This window comes from Uloborus diversus, chromosome 1, assembly GCF_026930045.1.
Source record: "Uloborus diversus isolate 005 chromosome 1, Udiv.v.3.1, whole genome shotgun sequence".
NCBI classification, from domain to species: domain Eukaryota; kingdom Metazoa; phylum Arthropoda; class Arachnida; order Araneae; family Uloboridae; genus Uloborus; species Uloborus diversus.
In genome coordinates, this window is record NC_072731.1 from 126286118 (window position 1) to 126311053 (window position 24936).

The 24936-nt window shown below is 32.2% G+C and overlaps 1 protein-coding gene across 1 annotated transcript in view; it reads left to right on the forward strand.

Annotated features, from left to right (window-relative positions):
* LOC129221141 (diuretic hormone receptor-like) overlaps window positions 1–24936 on the forward strand; it is a gene marked incomplete at its 5' end in the record, with an annotated part of 111166 nt that overhangs the window by 57553 nt on the left and 28677 nt on the right. Inside the window, one exon of the mRNA XM_054855590.1 lies at window positions 20946–21027. Within this exon, the coding sequence (XP_054711565.1) occupies window positions 20946–21027 (82 nt within the window). The remainder of the gene's footprint in view (window positions 1–20945; window positions 21028–24936) is intronic.

Sequence of the window (24936 nt, forward strand, 5' to 3'; positions counted from 1 at the left end):
ACATGGAGGAGAAGGGAGCATCATAATAACAATTGACATTCGCCTGAGGGTCTACAGAGATCTCCTCTGTCTGTCAATGAACTATGCAAAAAATAATCATGTGCTGTTTTTTTTGTCACTTTTGGGGCGTTAATGGGCATGGGGGCCCTCACATTTGTGACATGGTAAATGTTCCATTGTTCTGATGTATAATTACGTAGTTCGATGCATGTTTATTTTAATGTGAAGCCACGATTCTCGTTTTCGAAATACAGGGGATTGGTACTAAGCCTTAATGGTTATGCTTTATGCTAACACGTTAATTGTAATCAGTATCCGAAATCCGAATTGTAAAACTGTGTGTCGTATTCATATTGAACTTATTATAATGATTCGTATTGTACGTAAAAATGTAATTTTCAAGTTTTTATGCAGCCGTTGTTATATTTTAGTTTCTACAATTTATGTGACTGATGCAACATGAATCAATCTTTCCAGACAAAACTCATGATCTCGATCTCTTTTTTGTATAATCTCCCATCAAGGGAAAGCTATAACATTTGAAACCAACCGATTTAGATGGACATAATAATCTTTTATGTTTTGCCGAAGTACTTTACATAGATGCAAGAAAAGGGATGAGTTCATGAGGCTTGGAGAGCCCTATTCTGCAAAAGAATGGTTTTCATATCTTCAAGTTCCCACAATAAAGCATTTCTCGGAATAGTAGATGAGAGAAGTTCAACAATTTCCTTTGATCTCAAAACAATGACGTTCCTTTATTCTATGAGGAACAACCATTTCGAAACCTTAAAAGAGAATCTTGATTCTCAGTGGAACCTTTGCTTGAGTCTAGAGAACCATTAGAAATCCCAGAAAGCAAGGCTCATGTTTGATGCAGAATAGTTCTAAACAGTCCTTTAGAAGAAAACTCTTTTCGTAAGTTAAATTAAATTTAAACATTTAAGCAGGATTCTCGCCGTAAGGCCCTATTACGATGCAGTCTATGTCACTGTAGGTAGTTGGGTACCGTTTTTGGTAAATTTATCGTCTGCTGTGTTTTACATGTAATTTTACATTTTAATGTATTTGTATTATTTTATTTACTTATCGTCTGTTCTATCTATTGATAGTATTGGTAACGGCAAAAGAAATGAGACTGAACAACTGAGTTATTATGAAGGAGTGTGAATGTGGTTTTCTCGCTCTATGTTGACGGATAATAAGTGTACAATTTTTACGTAATTATATAATTAAACGTCTTCTTTAAAAAAAATGAAGAATTTGATTTGCCGAAATATATTTATTTATTGAATTTCCTGAAGTGAAAAGAAAGAAACAGTGTTGTATAACTGATATTATATCATCTGATAAGGTAATCATATTCCAAATAGTTCTTCACGGCAATCAAAATAGTGTTAATGAATCTTTTTTATCAAAATTATTAAAAAAAAAGGGATTTAGGGAAGCGGATCATATAAAGTATGACAATAATAAATCGAAAAGAAATAGAGATGTCAAGAAAATATAACATAGATGTGTTAAATACATATTTGTTTGCTATTGAATTCAGAAACGTGAGCATTGAATGGCGATGTATACAGTCACAACAAGAAATTAATGCTTACTTTTGAAGATACATGAGTTAAGTTTAACTCAAAAACTTGACTACAAAATGGGACGTGGAAGATGAAACCTTACAGTAAAACACGTGGTACCACTGTAGTACGAATGTATGTTCATATATAAAAAAATATGAGTTTGAACTTAAATTTTAAATAGAAAAAGGGGACCCAGAATAAGTATTACAATGGATTTACTGTATGTTCTTTTCAGTTTAAAAGCTTTTAAGTCTGAAAATTATTAAACAAAAGAATAATTAAATATCTGAATTAACAAACATATACTTTTTACGTATCTTGATGGAAAATTTATTTTCTTGTGACAAGGCAAGTGTACAAAGTTATAAACATATCATTGATTAAAAAAGAAATATGAATGATCAGTTATTTTTCATATAATTTTCACAAGCGTTATGAACAAAATACATGTCTAACAATTGCAGTCTTTTCAAGAAGGGGTATGTTCTCTAAACGATCTAAACTGATACATGTAAAAATAAAAAGAAGTTTTGATTTGATGAATGGAGTAACAAGTTAAGTAATGCAGAAAAAATTGTCAAAGAAAAAAATTTGTAAAAGCGCAGGTGAACATCAATATATAGGAGAGGGTGGCCCAATGCAGGTAGGTTTTCGAAGATTGCTCGAAAATTGTAGTTTTTGGGTTTTTATCGCAACAATTTTCGCTTAATTTACTAGCAGAGTTCTTGAACTTCAAAATAAAAAGTGATTTTTGTATTATTTCTAACTCAATATTTTTTTATTAACAAACTTTACAAACATTTGAAAATCCGCTTTTCCCTACCAGTGAGTACAAAGCGGGTATGCTTAACTAATTGTGGTTTGGTACATTTGCCAATCAAATATGAAGTTATATATGATTAAAATAGTTGACTAGCTACCTGCCAGCTTAAAAAATATATAAAACAGTTCTACTTATCCAATTTAAAGTCGGCACATTTGTTTATAAATTATAAAGTATGTACTAATTAATTTAATAAACTAATTAATTGCCATCCTAAAATTAACTTTTAAAAGTTATTCTTATCTTATTGAAAAAGAAACTCTAAGTCAGCACACGAGTCAAGAAATTATAAATTAATATATGATTAAATCCTATACCCGCTTTGCCCAAAGGCACGTTTTTTATTTCAATAATTCTAATCTTCAATTTAAAAAAGAAACAAACGAAATGACTATCATAATTTGTAGGTGGATGGTGTCAGAATAACATAATATTATTGACTATCAAAAGACTAAGTTGGTCTTCGACTAATCACAAGTTTCAAAACTTCTTTTTTTTTAAAGAAATGCATAATTATTTTTGTTTTAAGCCTGGTTGCGCCATGCTGCTTCACTGCTGTTTCTCTGGGACTGATTAAAACTCTGGGGGTGCTCATGTAAACACAACATACGTGTGCATTGCCGCTTACGCACCTTGGGGGGGGGGGCATACGAAGGCCTACCCGCTTTGGGCCACCCTCCCCTACGTTTTTATTAAGTACTTTGGCAAATAACCATGTCAAATAGCAAAATAATTTACCATACAAGCAATCCAAAGATCATTTCCGGAAATGAAAAAATATTCGCAGTTCTTTCAGAAAATTAGTGGATACAATAGAAGACTATCAATTTTACGAAAAACGTACATATTCGAAAAACAAATTTAAGACTCATTCAAAAGACTACACTAAAAACCATGCTTTTGCTATTTTACGCAGCTCCTTATGCTTTGCATGATTTAGATTAAAAATAATTAAACTTTTTGTGGTAAAGAATTTTTTTTTAATATATCTTAATCCGAAATTCTTATACTTTTAAAACTTTCTTTGATATCATTAATACGTTGTTCTTAATTAGACGAATCCTCCCTTTCTTTAAATTTTGTTTATTTTAATCTTAATGACTGCCTATACGTTGCTCAGGTCTTTTTTTTTTTTTTTTTGCTTTTTTTGTTTTGTTTTTGACCCCCGACACAATAAGGAAAAGGGTTCCATGTTTGACGTGGTTATCTGTGTCTGTGGCACCGTAGCTCCTGAGCGGAAGCACCAGTTTTGATAAATCTTTTTTTTTTGTTCGAACAGTAATTTGAGTGTGTCCTCAGCTAAGTCTCATTAGCACTTTTTCGCAATTTTAGTAGTGAAAACTTACATGCACATTCAACTTATTAGTAGAAAAGCGATTTTTTCTGCTTCTGATGGAATTAGTTTGGAACCAAGTTATAAATAACTAGAATTATGAAATATTTTTAAACTAAATTTTAAGTATAACTCTAATCCTTTATTCACGCGGCTAGAAAATATTTCATTGTTGTAATAGTGAGTGGTTTTAAATGTTTGTCTGTTTCCATTTTGCACTTATCTGCAAAAAATACTTGTAATTGGTTCTAGTATACAAAATTAAGGCTTTTAAATGAATTTTTAATTTTTCGTCTTGATTCTGCCTTTGTGACAAGCAAAACTTAGTACGCATGACGTTCTTTCCATTCGCGTATTTTCTCATGTGTCATCCAGAAATTTATAAAACTTTTCTATGTGATCTGGCGCGAAAAGTTCATTTTAATAGGAGGTGAGGCTATCGTGGTCGTGGTTTTCTAAAATTTCATTTTAGAGCACTTTTAACCATGTTTTCAGCACTTTCAGCTATTAAAATCGTATTTTCACCCACAAAACGTCAATAAAATTTAATTTGCTCTCCACAACTCTCTTCTGCATATAAATTCAAAAAATTTCATGTAGTTATGAATCAAATAGTAGCTTTCAGAACAATTTTACGAGCAAAAAACCCATGGAGTAAATATGTACCCCGGTTTGTAGTTTACAGCTTTAAAAATGGGCCTTGTCTACAGTTAACATTAGTTCTTGTTGTGCTAAATATCTTTACTTGAAAAGCATTTAACGGTTCGACCATGCTTTTAAGCTTTCTTAAAATGAATTTAAAACTTCGTGAACAAAATTTTAAAAGAAGATTAAAGTTTTCAACAGAGATGCTTTTAAGTCGTAATTTGGCCCTTTTGATTAGCTCTTCGCATGATTAAGAAATATTTAGGACCTAAGTGGCTCAACATTCTCGGAGCGTCAAAGAATAGCTTAAAATCCTCCATTATCCCTACAAAGCTATTCCTAAGCTCTAAATGTGAATTTTGATTCGTCCATCCTTCTCTACGGAATAACTATAATGCTTTTCAACAGGCTTTTCAAAGTGAGTTAGCACTGAAGAGGTTTCCGGATTGTTTTAAATGAGACTTCAGAGAAATTCGCTTCTATAAATTAAATTAGGTTTGGACATTTAGGAGAAACGGAAATTTGATAATTGAGTGGCACCACGTTTGTAGTTTAAACAGAGACAAATGAATAGCATTGGTCTGGACGTAGGAGGATTTTGAAATCAAAACACAATGGAAAATCAGTGTAATGTGGTATTGGCCTCATTAAAACTCTTAAAATTGCTCCTTTTTCAGTGCTGCAAACTAAAACTAAGTGTCAATTTTTTTTTAAATTATGTAATTATATTTTGAGTATGATTCATTAAAAATAATGCATATGAGCAACTTTTCAACAATTCTCCTGACTCAGGTATAGCATTAATATTAATTTTCATGGTTCTGAAGAAAACGAGCTGATATGTGCATCACATGACTTCTTTTCACTCCAATTTAATGTCATTTCCCAATTACTGGCTATTTGAATGTGATTCAATAGTCTACTCTCTAAATTTCACCAACAATGGTCAAATTAAAACATATTAAAAAAAACCGCCAAATTTGTTGCCAAGTTGGCGACAAAACTTGACGACCAAAAGACTGGCGATATATCGCCAAGTGTCCGCCAAATTATAACACCACTTGAGTTTACATCGAAATTAACAGTGATTTCCCCCCCCCCCAAAAGGAGCAAAAGAACACTTTAGAAACACTCGAATGCAAAGAAAAAGGGAGGTGCACAACTAGACCCAACTAGGAGTCTACGTACCAAATTTCAACTTTCTAGGACATTCCGTTCTTGAGTTATGTGACATACATACGTACATACAGACGTCACGAAAAAATTCGTTGTAATTAACTCGGGATTCGTAATTATGGATATTTCGCGTGTCTATACGTTCTTAGGCACTTATCCACGTGTGATCGAGTGGGAAAAAAACTCAATATTCATTCGGGGGTGAGTAAAATGGAAATTAAGGTCGGTTTTTGAGTGAAATTTTTTTCGCGAATAAACTACTTCCTTTTTTGTAAAAGGAAGTTAACACTTTAGAAACACCCGAATGCAAAGAAAAAGAGAGGTGCACAACTAGATCCAACTAGGAGTCTACGTACCAAATTTCAAATTTCTAGGACATTCCGTTCTTGAGTTATGTGACATTCATCCGCACATACATACGTACATACAGACGTCACGAAAAAATTCGTTGTAATTAACTCGGGAATCGTATTTATGGATATTTCGCGTGTCTATACGTTCTTAGGCACTTATCCACGTGTGATCGAATGGGAAAAAAACTCAATATTCATTCGGGGGTGAGTAAAATGGAAATTAAGGTCGGTTTTTGAGTGAAATTTTTTTCGCGAATAAAATACTTCCTTTTTTGTAAAAGGAAGTTAACACTTTAGAAACACCCGAATGCAAAGAAAAAGAGAGGTGCACAACTAGACCCAACTAGGAGTCTACGTGCCAAATTTCAAATTTCTAGGACATTCCGTTCTTGAGTTATGTGACATTCATCCGCACATACATACGTACATACAGACGTCACGAAAAAAAAATTCGTTGTAATTAACTCGGGAATCGTAATTATGGATATTTCGCGTGTCTATACGTTCTTAGGCACTTATCCACGTGTGATCGAGTGGGAAAAAAACTCAATATTCATTCGGGGGTGAGTAAAATGGAAATTAAGTTCGGTTTTTGAGTGAAATTTTTTTCGCGAATAAAATACTTCCTTTTTTGTAAAAGGAAGTTAACACTTTAGAAACACCCGAATGCAAAGAAAAAGAGAGGTGTACAACTAGACCCAACTAGGAGTCTACGTGCCAAATTTCAACTTTCTAGAAAATTCCGTTCTTGAGTTATGTGACATACATCCGCACATACATACGTACATACAGACGTCACGAAAAAATTCTTTGTAATTAACTCGGGAATCGTAATTATGGATATTTCGCGTGTCTATACGTTCTTAGGCACTTATCCACGTGTGATCGAGTGGGAAAAAAACTCAATATTCATTCGGGGGTGAGTAAAATGGAAATTAAGGTCGGTTTTTGAGTGAAATTTTTTTCGCGAATAAAATACTTCCTTTTTTGTAAAAGGAAGTTAAAAGAAAGGTATAAAGGAAAAACATCTTGCAAGTTTTACCCTAGGATTACAAGATAAATGCAAATCAAACAGCGAGTACAATTTTTATAAAAGACGTAAAATACTGTAAAAGCTTAAAAGTGCTAAGGTTTCAGAAAAGAAGAATCCGTTTTATAACAACTTAGTGAGATTTGTTCTCAAAACATAAAGGTAAACACATCGGACTGATCTTAAAATCCTTTCATACAATTTTGTGTAGCTAAGTTTCATTTTTTACCGGTGTTAAAAGAAAATTACAGATTTCTTTCTTTTTTTTTTTTGAACATAAACATGGTGAAATAAGCTGCAAATTACATAGTTGGAATGTGTTGTTTGTGGAAATTTCAAACATGTACTTAAACCATGACATTATGAACAAATTTTCGTAAAACTTATTAAAGAGCTGTAAATCTGCTTCTTTAAAAAAAATTTTACATGATGTTTTAGGGTCGATAGAATTTTTTCTCCCTAGAAGATAGTTTAGGAGTTTGTTTGTTCTGTTCTTTGGGTGCGAAGAAATTAAAGTTTTATGACATTAAGCTAGTAATTCATTAATATCACCGTAGTATTTCAATACATTTTCTATATCGTATCATTTTTAGTGATAGAACTTTATTCTGCACTTAGGTTTGAGAATAATTTCATAGCAGGAAAGAGTAATTTGATAGTAAGACAGCTGCATTTAAATGCTAAAATAAAATGTGATCAAGTACTTCTAGTGTGTCGAGCAGATGTTAAATATTAGATTTAAAAATGCTACATGCGCTGAATAAGCTAGAGGAAATTTTTTGCATTTCATTTCGGCCGCGAACAGCAACTGTCCCGTTCTTCTCACCGTCCAATTCCTTCCAATATTTTCTACTATTATGTCGTGGGCAGGTAAAAGGCAATAACTGCATTGCTTTTTGTTTTGTGTGTGGTTTTTTTTTATCATCTATTGTACGTTAGCTTTATTTAGACTAGTTGTACCCGCAAAACTTTGCCCATAGCTGAAAATTAAAAAACCATTTGGTTCGCCTGTATATTTACAAATAATGGATGATGAATTTATAGCCAATATGCTATGTTAATTTGCTCGTCCGTGCTATGGCAATTCGCTCGGTATTGCTTCAGAAAAACTAAATTCAACAATGGTGGCTTAAAACTGGAATAGAAGAAGAAAAAAAATCAAATTTTCTAGAAATCGCTTCGATGTGCACACCCCATGATGCCAAGTAATTTTGAGCCAAATTTCATGAAAACCGGCAAAACAGTCTAGACGTTATGCGCGTCACAGAGATCCAGACAGAGACCCAGACTTTCAGCTTTATTATTAGTAAAGTTAAAGAACCTTGCTCATATGTTTTCCGCTGAAAACAAAGAGCGAAAAAAAACGTCTAATACCAACATTTCTCTATTGTCAGTATTGAATCCAAAACGCGTTTCTTCAAACCTCTCGAAAACTCTTTTCTGCAGATACTGCCAATTACTAAAGACTACAGTATTTCGCTTGTTACTTGCAGATATATCGATAAACGTCTCTTTCATTCAGTTAAATTTTATTGCTGTTGTTGACGCATAAATATTTCTATACATTACTTTTTCTGCTACGATTTTAGTGTCCCTGTCTATGATTTTCTATTAATTTACTTCTCCTCCTTTCCCCATTACAACATGTTTTAGTAGAATTGCAACAACGAAATAACTTTGTACATTAGCATTTTTTCATTTTAAAATCAACCTTAACCTTGCAATTTGATACTATGTTCCTTAATAGACATAAATCAATAGCAACATGCGATCGATAAGCTTAATAGCACTAAATCTATGTGGCCATCTGTTATTTTAAAGCACGCTCTGATATATCTGCATCAAATGAAATCGATCGCCTTACTTATTTACATAATTTCAACACTTGTGGATTCTCCTTTTGCACTATAAAAATTCGATGAAGTCTTGGAAGCATGAAAAAAGTCACCATAAACTTGACGCGATATTTTCATATTGACGGAATGGCATTGCAGTCGCAGCTGTCGTAGACATCCTTTGCTGTTTATGGATGGGAAAGTTTTGTTTTTACTAGAACTGGTATAATTTTGCACACTTCAAGAACTATTTCTCAATATTTTTGGTTACATTATAAGATTGTATTGATTTATGTGTTTTTCCCTTTCCCCTTTTCTTTTTTTATTTTTCACCATTTTGTCTGCTAGGTTTATTTTTCTTATTAATTTTTGATTCTAACTACTTTTGCAAAATTCTACAAAATTTTATATCAAACAGTAAGGTGAGGTCATTTTTAAAACGTTAGCGTAGTTTCAAAAGAAAAAAAAGTGACAAAATGGAAAGGTGACGAATCGTAGGAGAAAAGTTATGTAATTGTTAGCGCATAAAGACGCGGGATGGTCACCTAAAGGATGGGAGTTACATAGTAAAAAAATCCGAATTTTCGTGGAACGTTTTGCGATTTCACATGTTTTCATCCTCTTCCTGAAAAAAATAATAAAAAGAAAAAAGAAAACGAATTACAAGCATCTTTGTCAAAAAGTTTCCTGAACTGATACAAGTAGCACAAATGTAGACTTCACTCTTGTAAGACATGTTTTTATCTTCCAGTTTAAAGATTAACTGAGGGTATTTATTAAGTGCTTATTTAATTAAACACTTATTTATTAAGTGGGGCTTCAGCTCGATTACAGCCCGTCCCGATCGCACAAAGCTCCTAATGTGCCTACTGCTATTACCTGCCATCCTGTGTCAACTTTGCTGATCTTTACACCGATGCTTTAGAAGCTCTCTTAGTAAATCAGGAAGGTGCCAAGCTATTATAATTAGCCAACGTAAGTTTTCTCTGAAGATTCCAGAGACACGACTGGCTTTAAACGGGGATGTTTCTGAATTCTTCAGAAAGGTTCCAACAAACTTTCAGGCAGTTTTCGCGCCAAACCTGATCGGCGCCGTCGTGCAAATGTCTTTCGAGCGCCTTTATGCAGTGGCGTTCAAAATATTGTTAACTATTGGAGTCAGGATTTGTGGACGATTGTAATATGGAAAAAAAATACGTTTGGCATTTAATTTATTAAAAATTTAACGAAAAACAATCCGTAAATTTTCAATTTTGGAACAAAGTGTACGTTTTTACTTCATATCTCAAAGTTATTTCTAGTATGCACGGATGTAAGGGAAGGGCGATAGAAATTGACTTTTGGAACCTGACTTTTTCTCTTGGAAACCTAGCATTGAGCTGCCGTTAAAAAAAAAGATTGCCAATTTCAGTTAATCAAAGCATTTTACCCCAACAACTAAAAAAAAAAAAATCTTGGAATGTGATCGAAGCAGGGCCCGACCAACACTTTTATGGATAATGGGCACGAACTTAATTTGGTGCCCTCAACCTCCCCCATTCCCCACCATATGGTAGATATTAATAAAATATTTTGAGACTTTTTACTACATCAACGCTAAATATGGTAATCTTTTACATTCCATTGTAAACTGCGAAAATATAATAATATGAGATGTTTCTGAACTATCTGGTAGCAATAGAGCATAAATATCAAAAATATACATTATATAACAATTTAAATGTGATAAAATATAATATAAAGCTTTTAGTGACTCTGAGATTTGAGAAAGAGGTTATAATTGTAATACATATTTTTTTCTAGACTTAATATTTGCTTTTGTTATGGTGCAATTTGATTTTGCTTCATTTTGAAAAAAAAAAAAAAAACTTTACCTACACATTTGGAGCCACCGAAATGTTGGTGCCCTGGGCCCGTGCCCCATGTGCCCATGCCTTAATCTGGCCCTGGATCGAAATAATTATTGCTTGTTATTGTGCAGCTTACATTTTTAATATTTGATATACTGTCCAGAAAGCAAGATGTCTATTTCTGGGATTCATATTGATCAGTATTTAGTTTGTTTCTGAAGAACATGTTTCAAAATATAGAAAATTGTAAAAAACCCACTTTAGTGTTTTTTTTTTTTTTTTAAAGTATGCCTGCCCGAAAAAAGCCGTGCGGGTTTTTTTTTCAGGATGGCCCCGGTTTGGCGAACCCTGCCTTTGAATATGCTAATGCGTTTTTGGAAGAAGATTTTAATTATGTATCCAAGTTAATACCGCTTTAAATATCTATCTAATTGATAAACAATTACTCAAAGTGTTATGCTTGTCAAAACATTACAACAGAGTACTGAATAAATTTCTAAATTGAAGTGTGGAGGATATTTCCCTTTCAAATCTGAAACTAAAATCACACATTTCCGGTAAAATCAAAAATTCTAAAATACGGAACCATTACAAAAAGCATTGAAATTAAGATCCAAAACAAACACAAAGGCTCTCCAAATTTTTTTTTGTTAAGTAATGCACAAATAGTTAAAGGGATAAAAGGGGGGGGGAGGAGAATCAAGTAATTATGGTAAATTCGTTATTTCTCGTAGCTCAAAAAATAACCTAAATTATAGTCTACAATGTATGAATATGAAGCACATCTAAGTAATATGCAAATGTGCTTACCATATTTTTTTATGTATGACTAGCCGCCTGCGGCGACCAGCTGGTTCGCCTTCTTACGCCAGTCGCCTTTCTGTGCAAGCAGCCATCTACGGCGGCTGTTTGGCTAACTTGTCATTTACCTTTTTACTTCAAGTTTGCCGCCTTCGGCGGCTGTTTAAACAAATTTGGCTGCAGTATTAATCAATCCATCTCTATCTTTTTTTGTGCCATTCACATTTTTACGCCATCTACCTTTACGATCTATCTCTAAATTTTCTTATGCATCTCTATTTATTTTAACCTCCCCGTCCATTTCTTAATGAAAACGAAGATCACTCAAAAAACCACTTTTTTTGATTTAAGTAGAGCAAAAAAAAAAAAAGCTCAAATTCCCCGTAGTGTGCAATAAGTGGCGTTTGACAAAGAAAAAAAAATCTCGCTGTTTTTATTGAATTAAATGCGCACAACTATGAAATGTAACGTAATATCGAAACAGCAAAACGTCTAGCTTGGGGGGGGGGGGAGATGGAAAATGAAATATATGCATTCCCTAAATTAAACCAAAAAAAAAGGAAAGAAAAAAAGCAAGCGCTGCCGGAAAAACACGTGGTCATCACGTCATAATATGTAGAAGTAAGCTATATACAGTCGGACCTCCATATATCGAAGTAGCAAAATGCCGGAAAAAAATTCGATATATAGAAATTTCGATATATAGAAACAATCTGCTTTTATCACTAAAATCTCCTAAATTATTAAAATAAAATTAAAGCTAATTTTCTTGTATGAAACCTAATTTCTTATTTATACGAGCATCCGATTAAACGAAAGTTAAGAAATAAAAAATTAACAGAAATGACATTTTTGCGCCTTCATACGCCTTCATTCTTCGGCAATTCAACTTGATCCGCAGTATAAGGGTATTTTCGTTTTGACAGTGAAATCGAGAGAAAAGTAAAAAACCAATCTACTTAACGTGAATGATTTTTACTGAAGATAAAAAGACTAGGAATGATAATCAACAGAACGAAAAGGATTACTTGAAACTGATTTTGCAGTATTACTGGTTACAACTAAGATTTGAAATGAACTTGACGGAATTTAAGAACTCCAGAACGAAACAACGACCTATCTTCATACCCCTCAACCCCAGATTTCTTGTGAGTTTCATAGCAACCTTTAGTGAACGTAATTTTCTCCCCTAACCTTCATTTTTCATTAGACAAACAATCTTAAGTGGAAAAAAAATCTACGAATGTCTCGAGAAAAATTTCGATATATAGAGATTTTTTCGATATATAGAAACAAATTTCCTATGCAATAAGCGTGGAAATTTGCTGGAATTTTGATATATAGAAAATTTCGATATGTGGAAGTTCGATATATGGAGGTCCGACTGTAGTAAAAAAAAAAAAAAAAAAATTGACATTGTTTGCGATTAAGATTCCATCGTAAATATCGAATCGAAATCCAAGTAGTGACGTCAGAGGCATAGAAGATTGAAGAATGCTTTTTTCGACCGATGCGTAGAAAGATATGATGTGTTCAGCATTAAAAAAATTATAAAAAAAAAACTATTGCGTATTTTTAAGAACTTTTTTCTTCTGAAGAGGGCGCAATGTTCTTACTATTACCAACTTAAATTTTAGAAATGAGGCTTTGATACTTCTCGCAGGATGATATTAGAAAAATATAAAACCAAGAAAAAAATGCAAATTGAAGGTTTTTTCAAAAATTCATAAAAAATACAAAAATTGCTCTATCTTCAAAATTTTTTCATTCATCATATTTGAAATTAAATTTCCTACACTATAATACAAAAAATATTCGTATGGTGCAATTGGTTCGGGGTCTGTGAGGTAAAAAGTGCAAAAAAAACACATAAAACATTAAATAACTTTTTTCTAATTAAAATATCAAAAATCGAAGCCCGAGGTGCACATCTTCGGCAAAAGCAGCACCTGTTATACCAAATTTCATCTTTCTAGGCCTTACCGTTTTCCCGGGAAGCGCGCCACACACACACACACAAACATCTTATTTTATTATATGTATAGATAACATGAAGTAGCGGAATCACAACAAATTAAAATTCACAAAAATAGTATGATTGCACAAATTATAATACAAGATATTCCCCGCAAAAACCAAAATGGAGATAAGTAAATTTATTGCTCCTCAAATGCTCAACCCTTGTGTAATACAGACGTACCAAAATAGCATTCACAGGCTCCACATTCAGAAGGAAAATGCTAATGTATGCATTAATTAAAGTCACTTGTTTTCAGTGTAAAAGATAGCGCTTTTGAATAGCATGTTTAGACACAACAAGTCAATATCTTTTCTTTTTATATTCTCATTGAGACGGATTAATTGTTTCAAAATGAGTAGTATAATTTCCATTAGATATAAATATGAAGAGTTCCATGTTTCTTTTCGGTTTGAGTTCATTTTCCCTTTATTTAGAGCATTTTTTTATTGGTAGAGTTCGGCGCCTTTTCGGCTCTGGCGCCGTCGTGCCTCGCACGACCTTGCACATAGGGACGGCACAGCCCTGCTTTCAGGAAGGTTACTGAATATTAGTGAAAAACACTCCTGATTTTCTCAAGACAAGTTACTTGCACAAATTGGGCACATTAACTGCCCATTATTTTCTAAAAACGTTTATGAATGATTTTTTACACTGTATAAGTCAAACTGTGTCATTGCAATTTTTAGGAGGCTTCGTTTTATGGTTCTTTTTATGTTTTGAGTATATCTAGTTCTTGTAGAGACTCTGTATTATTTGAGGAGTGCACCATCGGTTTGGGGGAGGGGGGTATAGGCAACCTTGATTAAGAGTTTTGAAAAATGTAGCAAAGCATAGATTAGCAGTTTTGAAGAAGTGAAATAAATTTTATGCAAAAAAAAGAAGAACAAAAACAACACTTGTTGCTGAAGTATTGCAATTTAGAAGTAACTATCCACACTTGAATTTTTAAATATTGAATCGTCTTAAAGGGAGTACCTTGTAAATCTTTTTTGCAATTTTTTAATTTAATGTGCAATTTTTCCTCCCATAGATTCGATCAATTTTAAATGGTAAGGATAGATTAACAAAGATTGTTCTAACTAAAGTTTAAACTTTTTTTTCTCCAGAAATTAAAATGTTTCCAGCTCCTGGAAACGACTCCTTAAAATGTATCTTAAAGATCTAAAAGAAATACAGTAATTTTTTTTTCATACACCTGATCAAAACTACTGTGTGCTCCATAGAAAACATACAAACTTTTTAAAAACTTTCATGATGTACTGACCTGATGACCATCCTGATATATATAAATATATATATATATATATATATATATATATATATATATATATATAATATATATATATATATATATATATATATATAAATATATATAAATATATATATATATATATATATATATATATATATATATATATATATATATATATATATATATATATATATATATATATATATATATATATATATATATATATATATATATATATATATTGGGTGTTCCATTTTAACCTGCAAGACCTCTATTTTCGCAACCGTTAGTCCTAGTTACATACTTTCCAATTGCAAAACTGTTCAAAATCAGAAGCAGAGTTCAGATATTGAAAGTTCGAAGCAAAAATAAAAAATATTAAAAAAATACAAAATTTAATTTTTTATACGGGCCCTAAGCCCCCAAATTAAGTTTAGGAGAATAATCGAATGATCTGCATTGAAAGACATTACTAACACAAAAAACGTGATATTTGTGCGACCAAAACTGAAGGAGATATTCGAATTCAAAGTTTTAAGGGACCATATGGAAGATAAGATTGGAACTTATCGTCCTTTCATAAGAATGACAGGTTGTCGAAGTAAAAAAAAAATATTTATAATTTTTCATTGCTGTTAAAAAATAAATGCAAATGATATGCCATGATACGCAAAAAAAACACTATACAACCTCAATTAATTTGAAAAACCGCGCTCTATTCACACCTTATAATTTTAAAACCGTTGTTAACTGCTATATTTTCCCCCAAAAGGTGTCATTGTCGACGACTGTAAAGTGTCGTAAGTCACAAAAACGCTGTGTTTCATATATCGATGAATATTGGTCGTACTAATGTTAAACTTTTTGTGTTAGACTTATTTTTCAATGGAGATTATTTTCCTAAACATAAGTTTAGGGACCTAGGGCCCGTATAAAAAGTTAAATTTTGTATTTTTGGACTCAATTTTTATTTTTGTTTCAAACTTTTAATATCTTAACCCTGCATCTCATTTTGAACATTTTTGCAATTGGAAGTATGCATCTAAGACTAACGGTTGCGAAAATAGAGGTCTTGCAGGTTAAAACGGAACACCCTGTATATTGTAATGTAACACAATCCTGTTCTAGTTTAGATTATTTTTTTCTTAACATAAAAGCGAATTGCATTGATCTGACAGTACCTTGAAATACATTGAGAAAATAGCTTTCGTGGCGTAAAAAATGAATTTCTGCCAATGTGACAGGAAAACCGGACAGAAATCATTAGGATGGTTCTTTCCATGACAAATGGAGCCGGATATCCAAGAAACATTTGTTGCTATTCACATCAGACATTTTGGAGGAGTAAAATTCGTTCCTGTAACGAAACCATAAAACTTTCTGGTCTTCAGTTAGAAACAGTTTATCGATTTATTGTATTAAGGAAAGATGTTAGGTAATGTTACTATAAATTAACCAAATTTGAATTGCAGTATGGAACGTTTTATTTAATTATAACTATTTGTCAATGAGGTAAAATTATTGTGATTAATATGAAAAATTGTTTTCTTTGGCGTGCAGTAAACTAATTTCGTTTTGTCGATTTGCATCTTTGCTGTATTTAATATTTGAGCAAAAATTATTTCCTGAGAATAAGGTTATTTATTGGAAATAACATATTTTTGTACTTTTTATCTCAGAAAAATGTCTTTGATACAGATTATAAATTTATTCCTTCGGTTTTTTTACACAAATTTGTAAATTACAGCAGACACGTGTTTCGGCGTTACAGGGAACGCCTTTTTCAATGCAAAAAATTATGAGCTTATGGATGAAAAGACATCCGACAAAAGCAAAGAGCAGATAAGCATGCAGCTTAAAAGATAAAAACAGCGGATTAGCCAGACAACCAATGACAACGTTATAAACCGATCAGGAACCAATAGGAATGCAAGCAAAGGCCAAGAGCTTTCTCTTAGGTACGAACCCAGAAAGAAAGAATTCAATTGGACAAAGATTAAGCCGAAGCTTAAACAAAAAGAAAAGAAATTGTCAGTAACCGTGAACAGCAAGAAAGGAAAAGCTGAATGGAAAACCATGAAATAAAATAAACAGAAACAAAAATATTCGGAAAAAGGAAAAATAAAGATAAATAGAAGAAAATTGGAGGGGGGGGGGTGTCAATCAAGACAAAAAGGTAAAAATAAACAAAGGAAGATAGATAAAAAAAGGGGGGGGGGGAATGGGGAAAGGACAGTATTAAAGATATGGGAGCCAAATGTTAGAAAAATATGGAACTGCACTAAGATCGTTAACTAAGTTAGAACTGTTCCTCAAAATATGAAAGGATTCCAAAAAGTCAAGATCTGATGAATTGGGGCATTTTTGGATAATCTGATAAGAGTTAAAATCAAAAGAGTGATTCGAATCCCAACAGTGTTGAGCAATACTAGACTTATTTAATTGTTGTTTTTTCACATAATTTTGATGCTCTTTCAAGCGAATTTTTAAAGCACGCCGAGTCTGTCCAATATAGGCAAGTTTACAACTACAATTAATTCTATAAATTCCACAACAATTAAGAGGGTGAATAGGATCTTTAAGAGAAGAGAATGAAAGTTTATTAATAGGAGCGAACACCACCTGGAATTGGAAACGTTTTAGAATTTTAGCGACCTGATAGCTTACAGATGGAAAGAATGGCAAAACAACCAAATTCTTTCTGATGAAGGTTCGGTTAAGAACATTAGTTTGGGATTTATTTGAAAGTTTTTTATAAATGGAATCAATCAAAGTTGGCGGATAGTCTCTATCAATTGCCACAGCTTTAAGATAATTAAGTTCCACTTTAAGAAGTTCCGACGAAGAACAAATATTAATTGCGCGATAAACAAAAGAATTGAAAGCAGAATATTTTTGATTTGGAGGATGAGTCGATAGTCTATGAGGAGGTAAAGAAACAGCAAAAGGTTTGCGATAAACAGTAGTTTCAAAACCAATTTCAGTACGAGAAACAAGTACATCAAGAAATGAAATGCAATTATTCCGTTCTTTCTCACAAGAAAACTGAATATGAGGATCAATGGAGTTTAAAATAGATAAAACCTCATCACTCTCAAACTGATTCTGGTTCATTAGAACAAAACAATCATCAACATACCGAACATAAAATTGAAACTGCAGTTTTTGGAACAGCTTAACCTCAAAATAATGCATGGAAATATCACTAAGAATGGGGCTAAGTGGGTTTCCCATAGCCAGACCATCTAACATAATATAAAATTTCCCATTAAAAACAAAAGAGCATTGCTTAAGACAAGTACGGGTAAGGAAACTTGACTCAATATATCGAGTCTACTGGATCTAATATCTCCAGTAGAAAGAAAGGAAACGCTGAGACGAACTGAATCTTTATAAAACATTCATTACATTGGAGTAAGTGTTTCGTAACATGTTCAGAGCACAACAGAGTTACAGGCTGCATTTACCCCTCAAACATTTTTCAGAGATCGACACTATCCTTTAAGAAAAACAGTCTCAATTTCTTTTTCAGCAGCGAAACTGCTCTTGTATATAATATTCAAAGAATTTTCATTCCGAAATAGGCGAATTGAAACACAGCAAAGGGCTTTTTTATGCAAATCGAATACGGGTGCGAGTCCTTTTAAGGATGTGACATGTCTGCCATTCATAGTTTATTCAAAGAGGGATACGAGTTTTTCGAAGACGGTGTCGGAATCCCAATTTTTAAAGTTACGACCTCTGGCAAACGATCGCCTAATTCAAGACCCATCAAATACGCTTGACGTTTGAGTTGCTGTTGCGTGCTTACGTTCTTTAATGTAGGTAAATTATTTTTGAACTTTTGGGCTAGAATTTTCAGTAAAATATAAAGAGTGCGTATTATAAAGGTCTTGCAATAATAAAGAAAATGCATTTAAAAATGATAATTATTTAATTATATATTTTTTAAATTTGATCCTTATCTCATGAGGTTTCTTCCTCGTAGGTACTTTGGAGCAGGGATTAGTAACTGGAAAGAATTAGTCTAATCAATGGCTTAGGAAACGCTGAGGCGAAGATCCTAAGTCACGTGGTTCAACAAAAACGAACGGGAAACACGTTTTACGAGTAACGAGTGAAAGAAATCTCATATATTCCCATACTTTACATTGGAATGAATCTCGTGACTTGAGAGCCTTGCTTCAAGATCTGAAAGCTTCACTTTCTCCTCCTTTTATTTCTTCTCAATGGGTGGTACTGCAAAATTTGCCAAAGACATGTAAAACTTGATTACGGAGAGATGGAGGATAACCTTGAAGCAAAATTATCAGTTGTGTCATTTGTAATAGGTATAATCAGCCAGAACATGCCGAGTAGTAAGGGGCGCGTTTTCCACTCTGATCCTATCTACTACAAAATAATAACAAACAAACTATACGAATGATGTAAATGATGTTTTCACTTCAAGGTCATCCGTCATCTCTCCGTGGTCAAACTTTAGTTGGCACGAGCTTCGAAAACTGAAAATAATATCTATGACAGGAAAAAATCCAAGTCTAGAACAGGACCCTGCAGGATTTTTTTTTTCTTTTATCATCTGATATCTAAAGATTTTTCCCATTTTTTTCCTGAAAATTTCTCGACGTATGAAGATTTGAAATATAAATTGAGATTCAATTGATTTTACCTCGAAAATGTCTTGTAAATATTCCAGGCAAAGTGCCATTAGAAAAGAACTACCTTCTAGGAATGACACATAAGTGTGAAACAAAGATTTTCCCCTTCTTTTGGGAGAACATCATTCTGATATTGAAACAGTTTTTCTTTTGCCTCTTGTGAAAAAATATAAATCTAACGCGTAATTTTATTTAAATGGTGGTAACTACTATGGATTTTTATGTAAATTTTGAAAACTGTTTAAATGTTCGGATGGCAAGAATATACTTCGCGATGTAAGTAAATGCAATACCAGATTTCCGAATATCCGTATTTCGGGAAATTTTGCATTTTCGTACAACCGGTGTTTGCTAAATATTAGTTTATCAAATGATGTCTACTGTTATTTTAGTGCATATTTTTTTTTTAGCGACGATTCACCAGCCCAATCAATTGATGCCAAAATTTGCCTTAAAAAGTATGAAATAATAGATTTTTTAAAAGATATTTTTGCCATGATGAATAACATTTTCACATAATAATTTGCACTATTATTGTATTCAAAACTAATGCATCCAAAACTGTCCGACGAGATACCAAATCAATTGAAAATGTAGGACTTCTAGGTGAGTATTTAAAAGGATTATACCGCGCATTATTAACAACATCAATAGACCAACGTGTATTCAGAAAAAGTATTACGAACCGCACAATTTGTTTTGTCCGAAAATACGTTCCATGGTCAATAACAGTTTAATACGTGCATTGGTTTCTTTGGATCACTTTTCAAAACTAAGCAGCAAAAGTTTTATTTCTCTTTTACTTCATAATTATGAGTATTATAGACAGCTTAACAAGTTTTTTACTTATTAATTTTATCTTTTCTTCGCATTAGAGAAATAAGTTTTGTTTATTTACAATATTACAATACTGTAGAGATTTATTTAAACTAAATTCCGTTTCTAATATCATAAATCGTTATTACGCTGTGCTTTTTTTATGGTCAGTTGTTCATAACATTTGTTCCTCTATTTTTTTTCTTTCTTTTTTTTTTTTTTTTGGTTCATACCCGAATTGTTCATATTTTAACAGGTTATACCTTTCTTGTATCAAATTTTAAATATAGCAACGAAACAAGTGAGTTTTTCTTTCTGTTTTGACTCATTTCCAATACCGATATTAACACTCAATATTCTGGTATCACGCTCAAAAAAAAAAATTGTATTTTGGAATTGCAATCCCTATTCCCGTGTTTTTTTTTTTTTTTTTAGTGAACGGGGTTTTTTTTTTCTCAAAGACGCAAGGTTACGCTTGTGTCTTTGAGGATCAAATTCTCTTGATAACGTTTTGGTATTAATAATAATAGACAGAAACCAAAACATGTTATTATTTTCTTTCATTTTGCTGCTTATTTAATTCACAAACAATTACAGGAGAAAGAAAGAGAGAGGAGAAGAATACATCCACTGCGAGACTGATATATCCGTTCAGTTGCAATGTAGAAAATGAAACTTACATTACTTTTATTATTAGTCAGATATAAAGTGTAGTTAACAGATATATGTTATCGATATTCTGCTTCTAATGAAAATGTATTTTGTGCTTTCAGGTTTACCAGCTATCGTAGTTATACCATGGGCTATCGTCAAGTCTCAGTTTGGACATTCAACAAGTGATGTGGCCGTTCACGGGTACAGTTCCATCTTAAGTTACCTATACCTTACAGTATGACAATATAAATTAGCATTTTACTCACTCATTTTACTCAACGTGTTCGTTAAGTAACCAATCCTAAGGCTCTTTTCTATTTTATTTTATCAACTTCACTCACTAAAAGCTTTTTCTTAGCTTGAAACTCCAGAGTTCATATAAACAAGTAACTATTGAAAGTTTTTAATTTCTCTTCAATAAAGTAGGTAACAATCTTCAATTTGAAAATCTTAAACACTAAACATAGTTCTGTCGCATAACTAAAGTGATCTTAGCTAAAAGCTACCGAAAGAAAGAAGTAATTGAATTTTAAAAAATATCACTTCTTTATTCACATAAAGTGTCTTTTTTTTCTTCAAAAATCACGATAGGGGAATATAGGGCAAAGTAAAAAAATAATAAAAATACAATTTTTAAGATAATGCTTAAATGATCCATATGTATATATATATATATATATATATATATATATATATATATATATATATATATATATATATATATATATATATATATATATATATATATATATATATATATTACAAGTGTAGGGCTTAATAATAGGAACACCTAGTTAAATCTTTTTCGATCGCCCAAAAAACGACTGAAACGACAAGTTGCAGCAAATTACTACCAAGTGGCGGTGGTAGGGAAGGTATCAACCAAGAATTTGGCACTGTGAGGGTTGCATGGAAAAATTCTGGAATTAGCAAAGCGTGTTTTTTTCCGACCTCTCCTACGTCAAAACAGGCATGGTAAATGGAGCTCGTTGACGTATCAAATTCATTAGCTGTTCATTCTGTATTTCTGTACATTCATTGACATATAACTATCTAACTATCTCTATATCTATTTTTCTATCTATTTATTTATGTATCCATCTGTTTCTATATTCATCAATGTCTGTATAACTACGAGCATATATCTTTTACTACATGTATCCATCTCCGTACGTTTATATCCAGTTCTATCTATCTCTATATTTTTTAGAGATATGCAGAAGATATACGCATTTTTAGAGCTAATTTTAGAGAAATCTGAAGAGCATATACTTCCATTTTATGTAGCGTGTTCTTGTTGTTTTACTTCGGTAAAAAACATAGGCATCAATCTTGAAGTGTCAAAGCACTTGCTCGAACAATTTCAGTCACGCGGAAGCGAGAGCGTTCTATTTTTCAAATACGACCTCCTGTAAAAATGCAGTATTGCCAATCTAAAAATGAAACTTTGCTATTTTGATCGGTAAACTCTGTTACTATTGTTTTTCTTTTTATTTCTTTTCTTTAAAGTTGGTATGTTTTTTTTTTTTTTTTTTGGATATTCATTCGGATCGTTTGAGTTGCGAAAATTCGTGACGTGAGTAGAAGAGAACATTACTGTTTTGCAGAATATTTTTGCGCTGAATGTTTTGTTCAATAAATACAACATATTTGATCAATGTTTGTCTTTTGTTCTATTTGTAATTTCCTTTAATGCTGAGAGTTGAAATATAGAACAAGTTGAATTTCTAAGCAATCCGTTTAAGTTCTGAGCAACATTGAACCTTCTTTAAAAATTTTTTTTTCAAAATGATTGTTGGTTTTAAATAACGATAAATGATTAGTAAAAAATACACTTTATACATATCCGACAATTGGAAATCAAAATCCACAAGCCACCTGTAGGCAAAGATGCTAATCAGTTAATGTGTGAGGTTGTCAGAGAAATGTGATGGGTTTATCGGCTTCTCAAGTTAACAGTTTGCAGGTTGTGGTTTTCGTTTTTTGTCAGAATGTAAATTATGCTTTACTTTACTTTAGAAAATTTCATTCGAGTTTTAAAAAACGACAACTATTAGATCTAAATATGTAACATATTCAATTAATTTCATATTATGTGTTCTTGAGAACGCTTATTAATATTTATGCGTATTATTCCATTTTTGTATTTTTTTCACATAACCCAAAACAAAGCATTATAATGTATCAACTCTATTTTTAAACGCTTCTTCTTTACTCTTCCCAGAGGGAGGGGATAACAGATCTTCTGGAGAATATATAGAAATCGAGGAGTTCACTTCAACAGATGCTCAAAATATTTTTACAACTTGCTATAATTATCGAAAAACTATAAATTTTGAAGAGAGAAAAAAAAATCTAATACAACATTTTCACCTAGTTTTCTATTAGGTAAAAACATTTTCAAACCTGAAGTTTTATTGCACACATGGATTTGCAATGACATTTTTCAATTTAAATACGCTATGATTAAAAACTGCTTGATGCAAAAATGTAAATAAAATGAAAAAAAAAAAAAACAATGTTAAGCTGTAATTGACCGAATAACGCTGAAAACAGCTGATTCAACGCAATAATAAAACCTTCATCAATGAAAAAAAGTACTTAACACAGAACAAAGAAAGTCGGGTAGAGTAAAAATCAACTATTAATAACGCTCTTTTTTATGCAAGTTAGGTTTGAACTGATACAAATACTGTAGATTTTGGTTACGAGTTACATTTTTTCTAAATTCATTTGTCTTGTACATCCTCTTGCCTTAGGGGATGTTAGTTTTTATACGTCAGTTTTGCAACAGTATAATTTAAAGTTTCCGGAGTGCAATTTCGCCATTTATTTCTATCAGTACAGAGTCCCACAATACCATTTTATTCTTGTGAACCAAAGTTCTTTGCAAGTTTTGTTCTGTTGTAGAGTTCCTTGTTATTGCTATTTCTGCCACATCGATTTGCCATATCCTCTTGCCTTTCGAGATGTACTTCCGTATCAGGGGTGAATTAGTGCCAGGTTGCATGTTAACACTGTTCTGGTACTGCTTTTTTTTGTGATAATTATCTCCTCTTTATTATAAAATTAAGCACGTCTTAGTATTTTTATTCTTTTATTGCGTTCAGGTTATGGAAATTTTAAATTCACCCTATCCTCACATGCTTCAAATCATTTTAAGAAGTTTCCCACAGCATTTATTGTATTTTTTTTTTCTTTGACACGATTGCTTGTCCTCACTGCGTCATTTTTTGCAAGCTTTAAGAAGATCTTTATATAAATTTCATCCCTTGATTTTTTAATCAATATTAATTTACAGAAATATGATATTTCTTGTGCGATTTTACTACTTACTTCTATCTGTACTGAGCCCCACAACACCATTTTGTTTTTCTGAACCAAGGGCTCAGCACTGCAGTTTGTGCTTTATCATTTTAAACTGTAAATTAGGTAGGGTCTGGTGGGGGAAAGTGGTCAATGGGGTAAAGTGATCAATGGGGTAAAGTGGTCATTCGTCAAATAAATGGCTATAGCTTGGAAATAAATGTTCGAATGAATGTGAAAAGTTTATTGTAGAGTAGGGCAGTTAGAAACTACATTTTGAACACAAAATTTTACAACTGGAAAAACTTTATTTGGTTTTAAAAAAATTATGTGTGAATTCGAAAAATTTTAAAATCTAAACACTTTTTTTTAACTTGCTTGGGAAATTTTGTTTGCTGGAATTATGAACAGATTAACTGCACAGGTCGCTTCCTACATATCTCAAGAACCCTTACTCATTAGCAGTTATCTGAATCCATTTTAGATAATTTTTTCGACTAGTTTAAGTAAGATGGGGTAAAGTGGTCATAATATTAGGCTTAACGAATATTGTTCTTCTAATGTCATTTCATCTTTAAGTATAAGGCAGATATAAATTAATTATTAATTTCACTTAATGTGTATTGTTTTTACAGTAAACGGGGTTAAATATACGAGTGTATGCGTATGCATACGTATATATATTCGTGTAAGCACGTATATAAACGTATTCACATAAATGCAGCAATAAATACGTATAAGGGCATCTGCAAGTATTTATATCTGTACATATATACATTCTATACACATATTCACGTATATCCT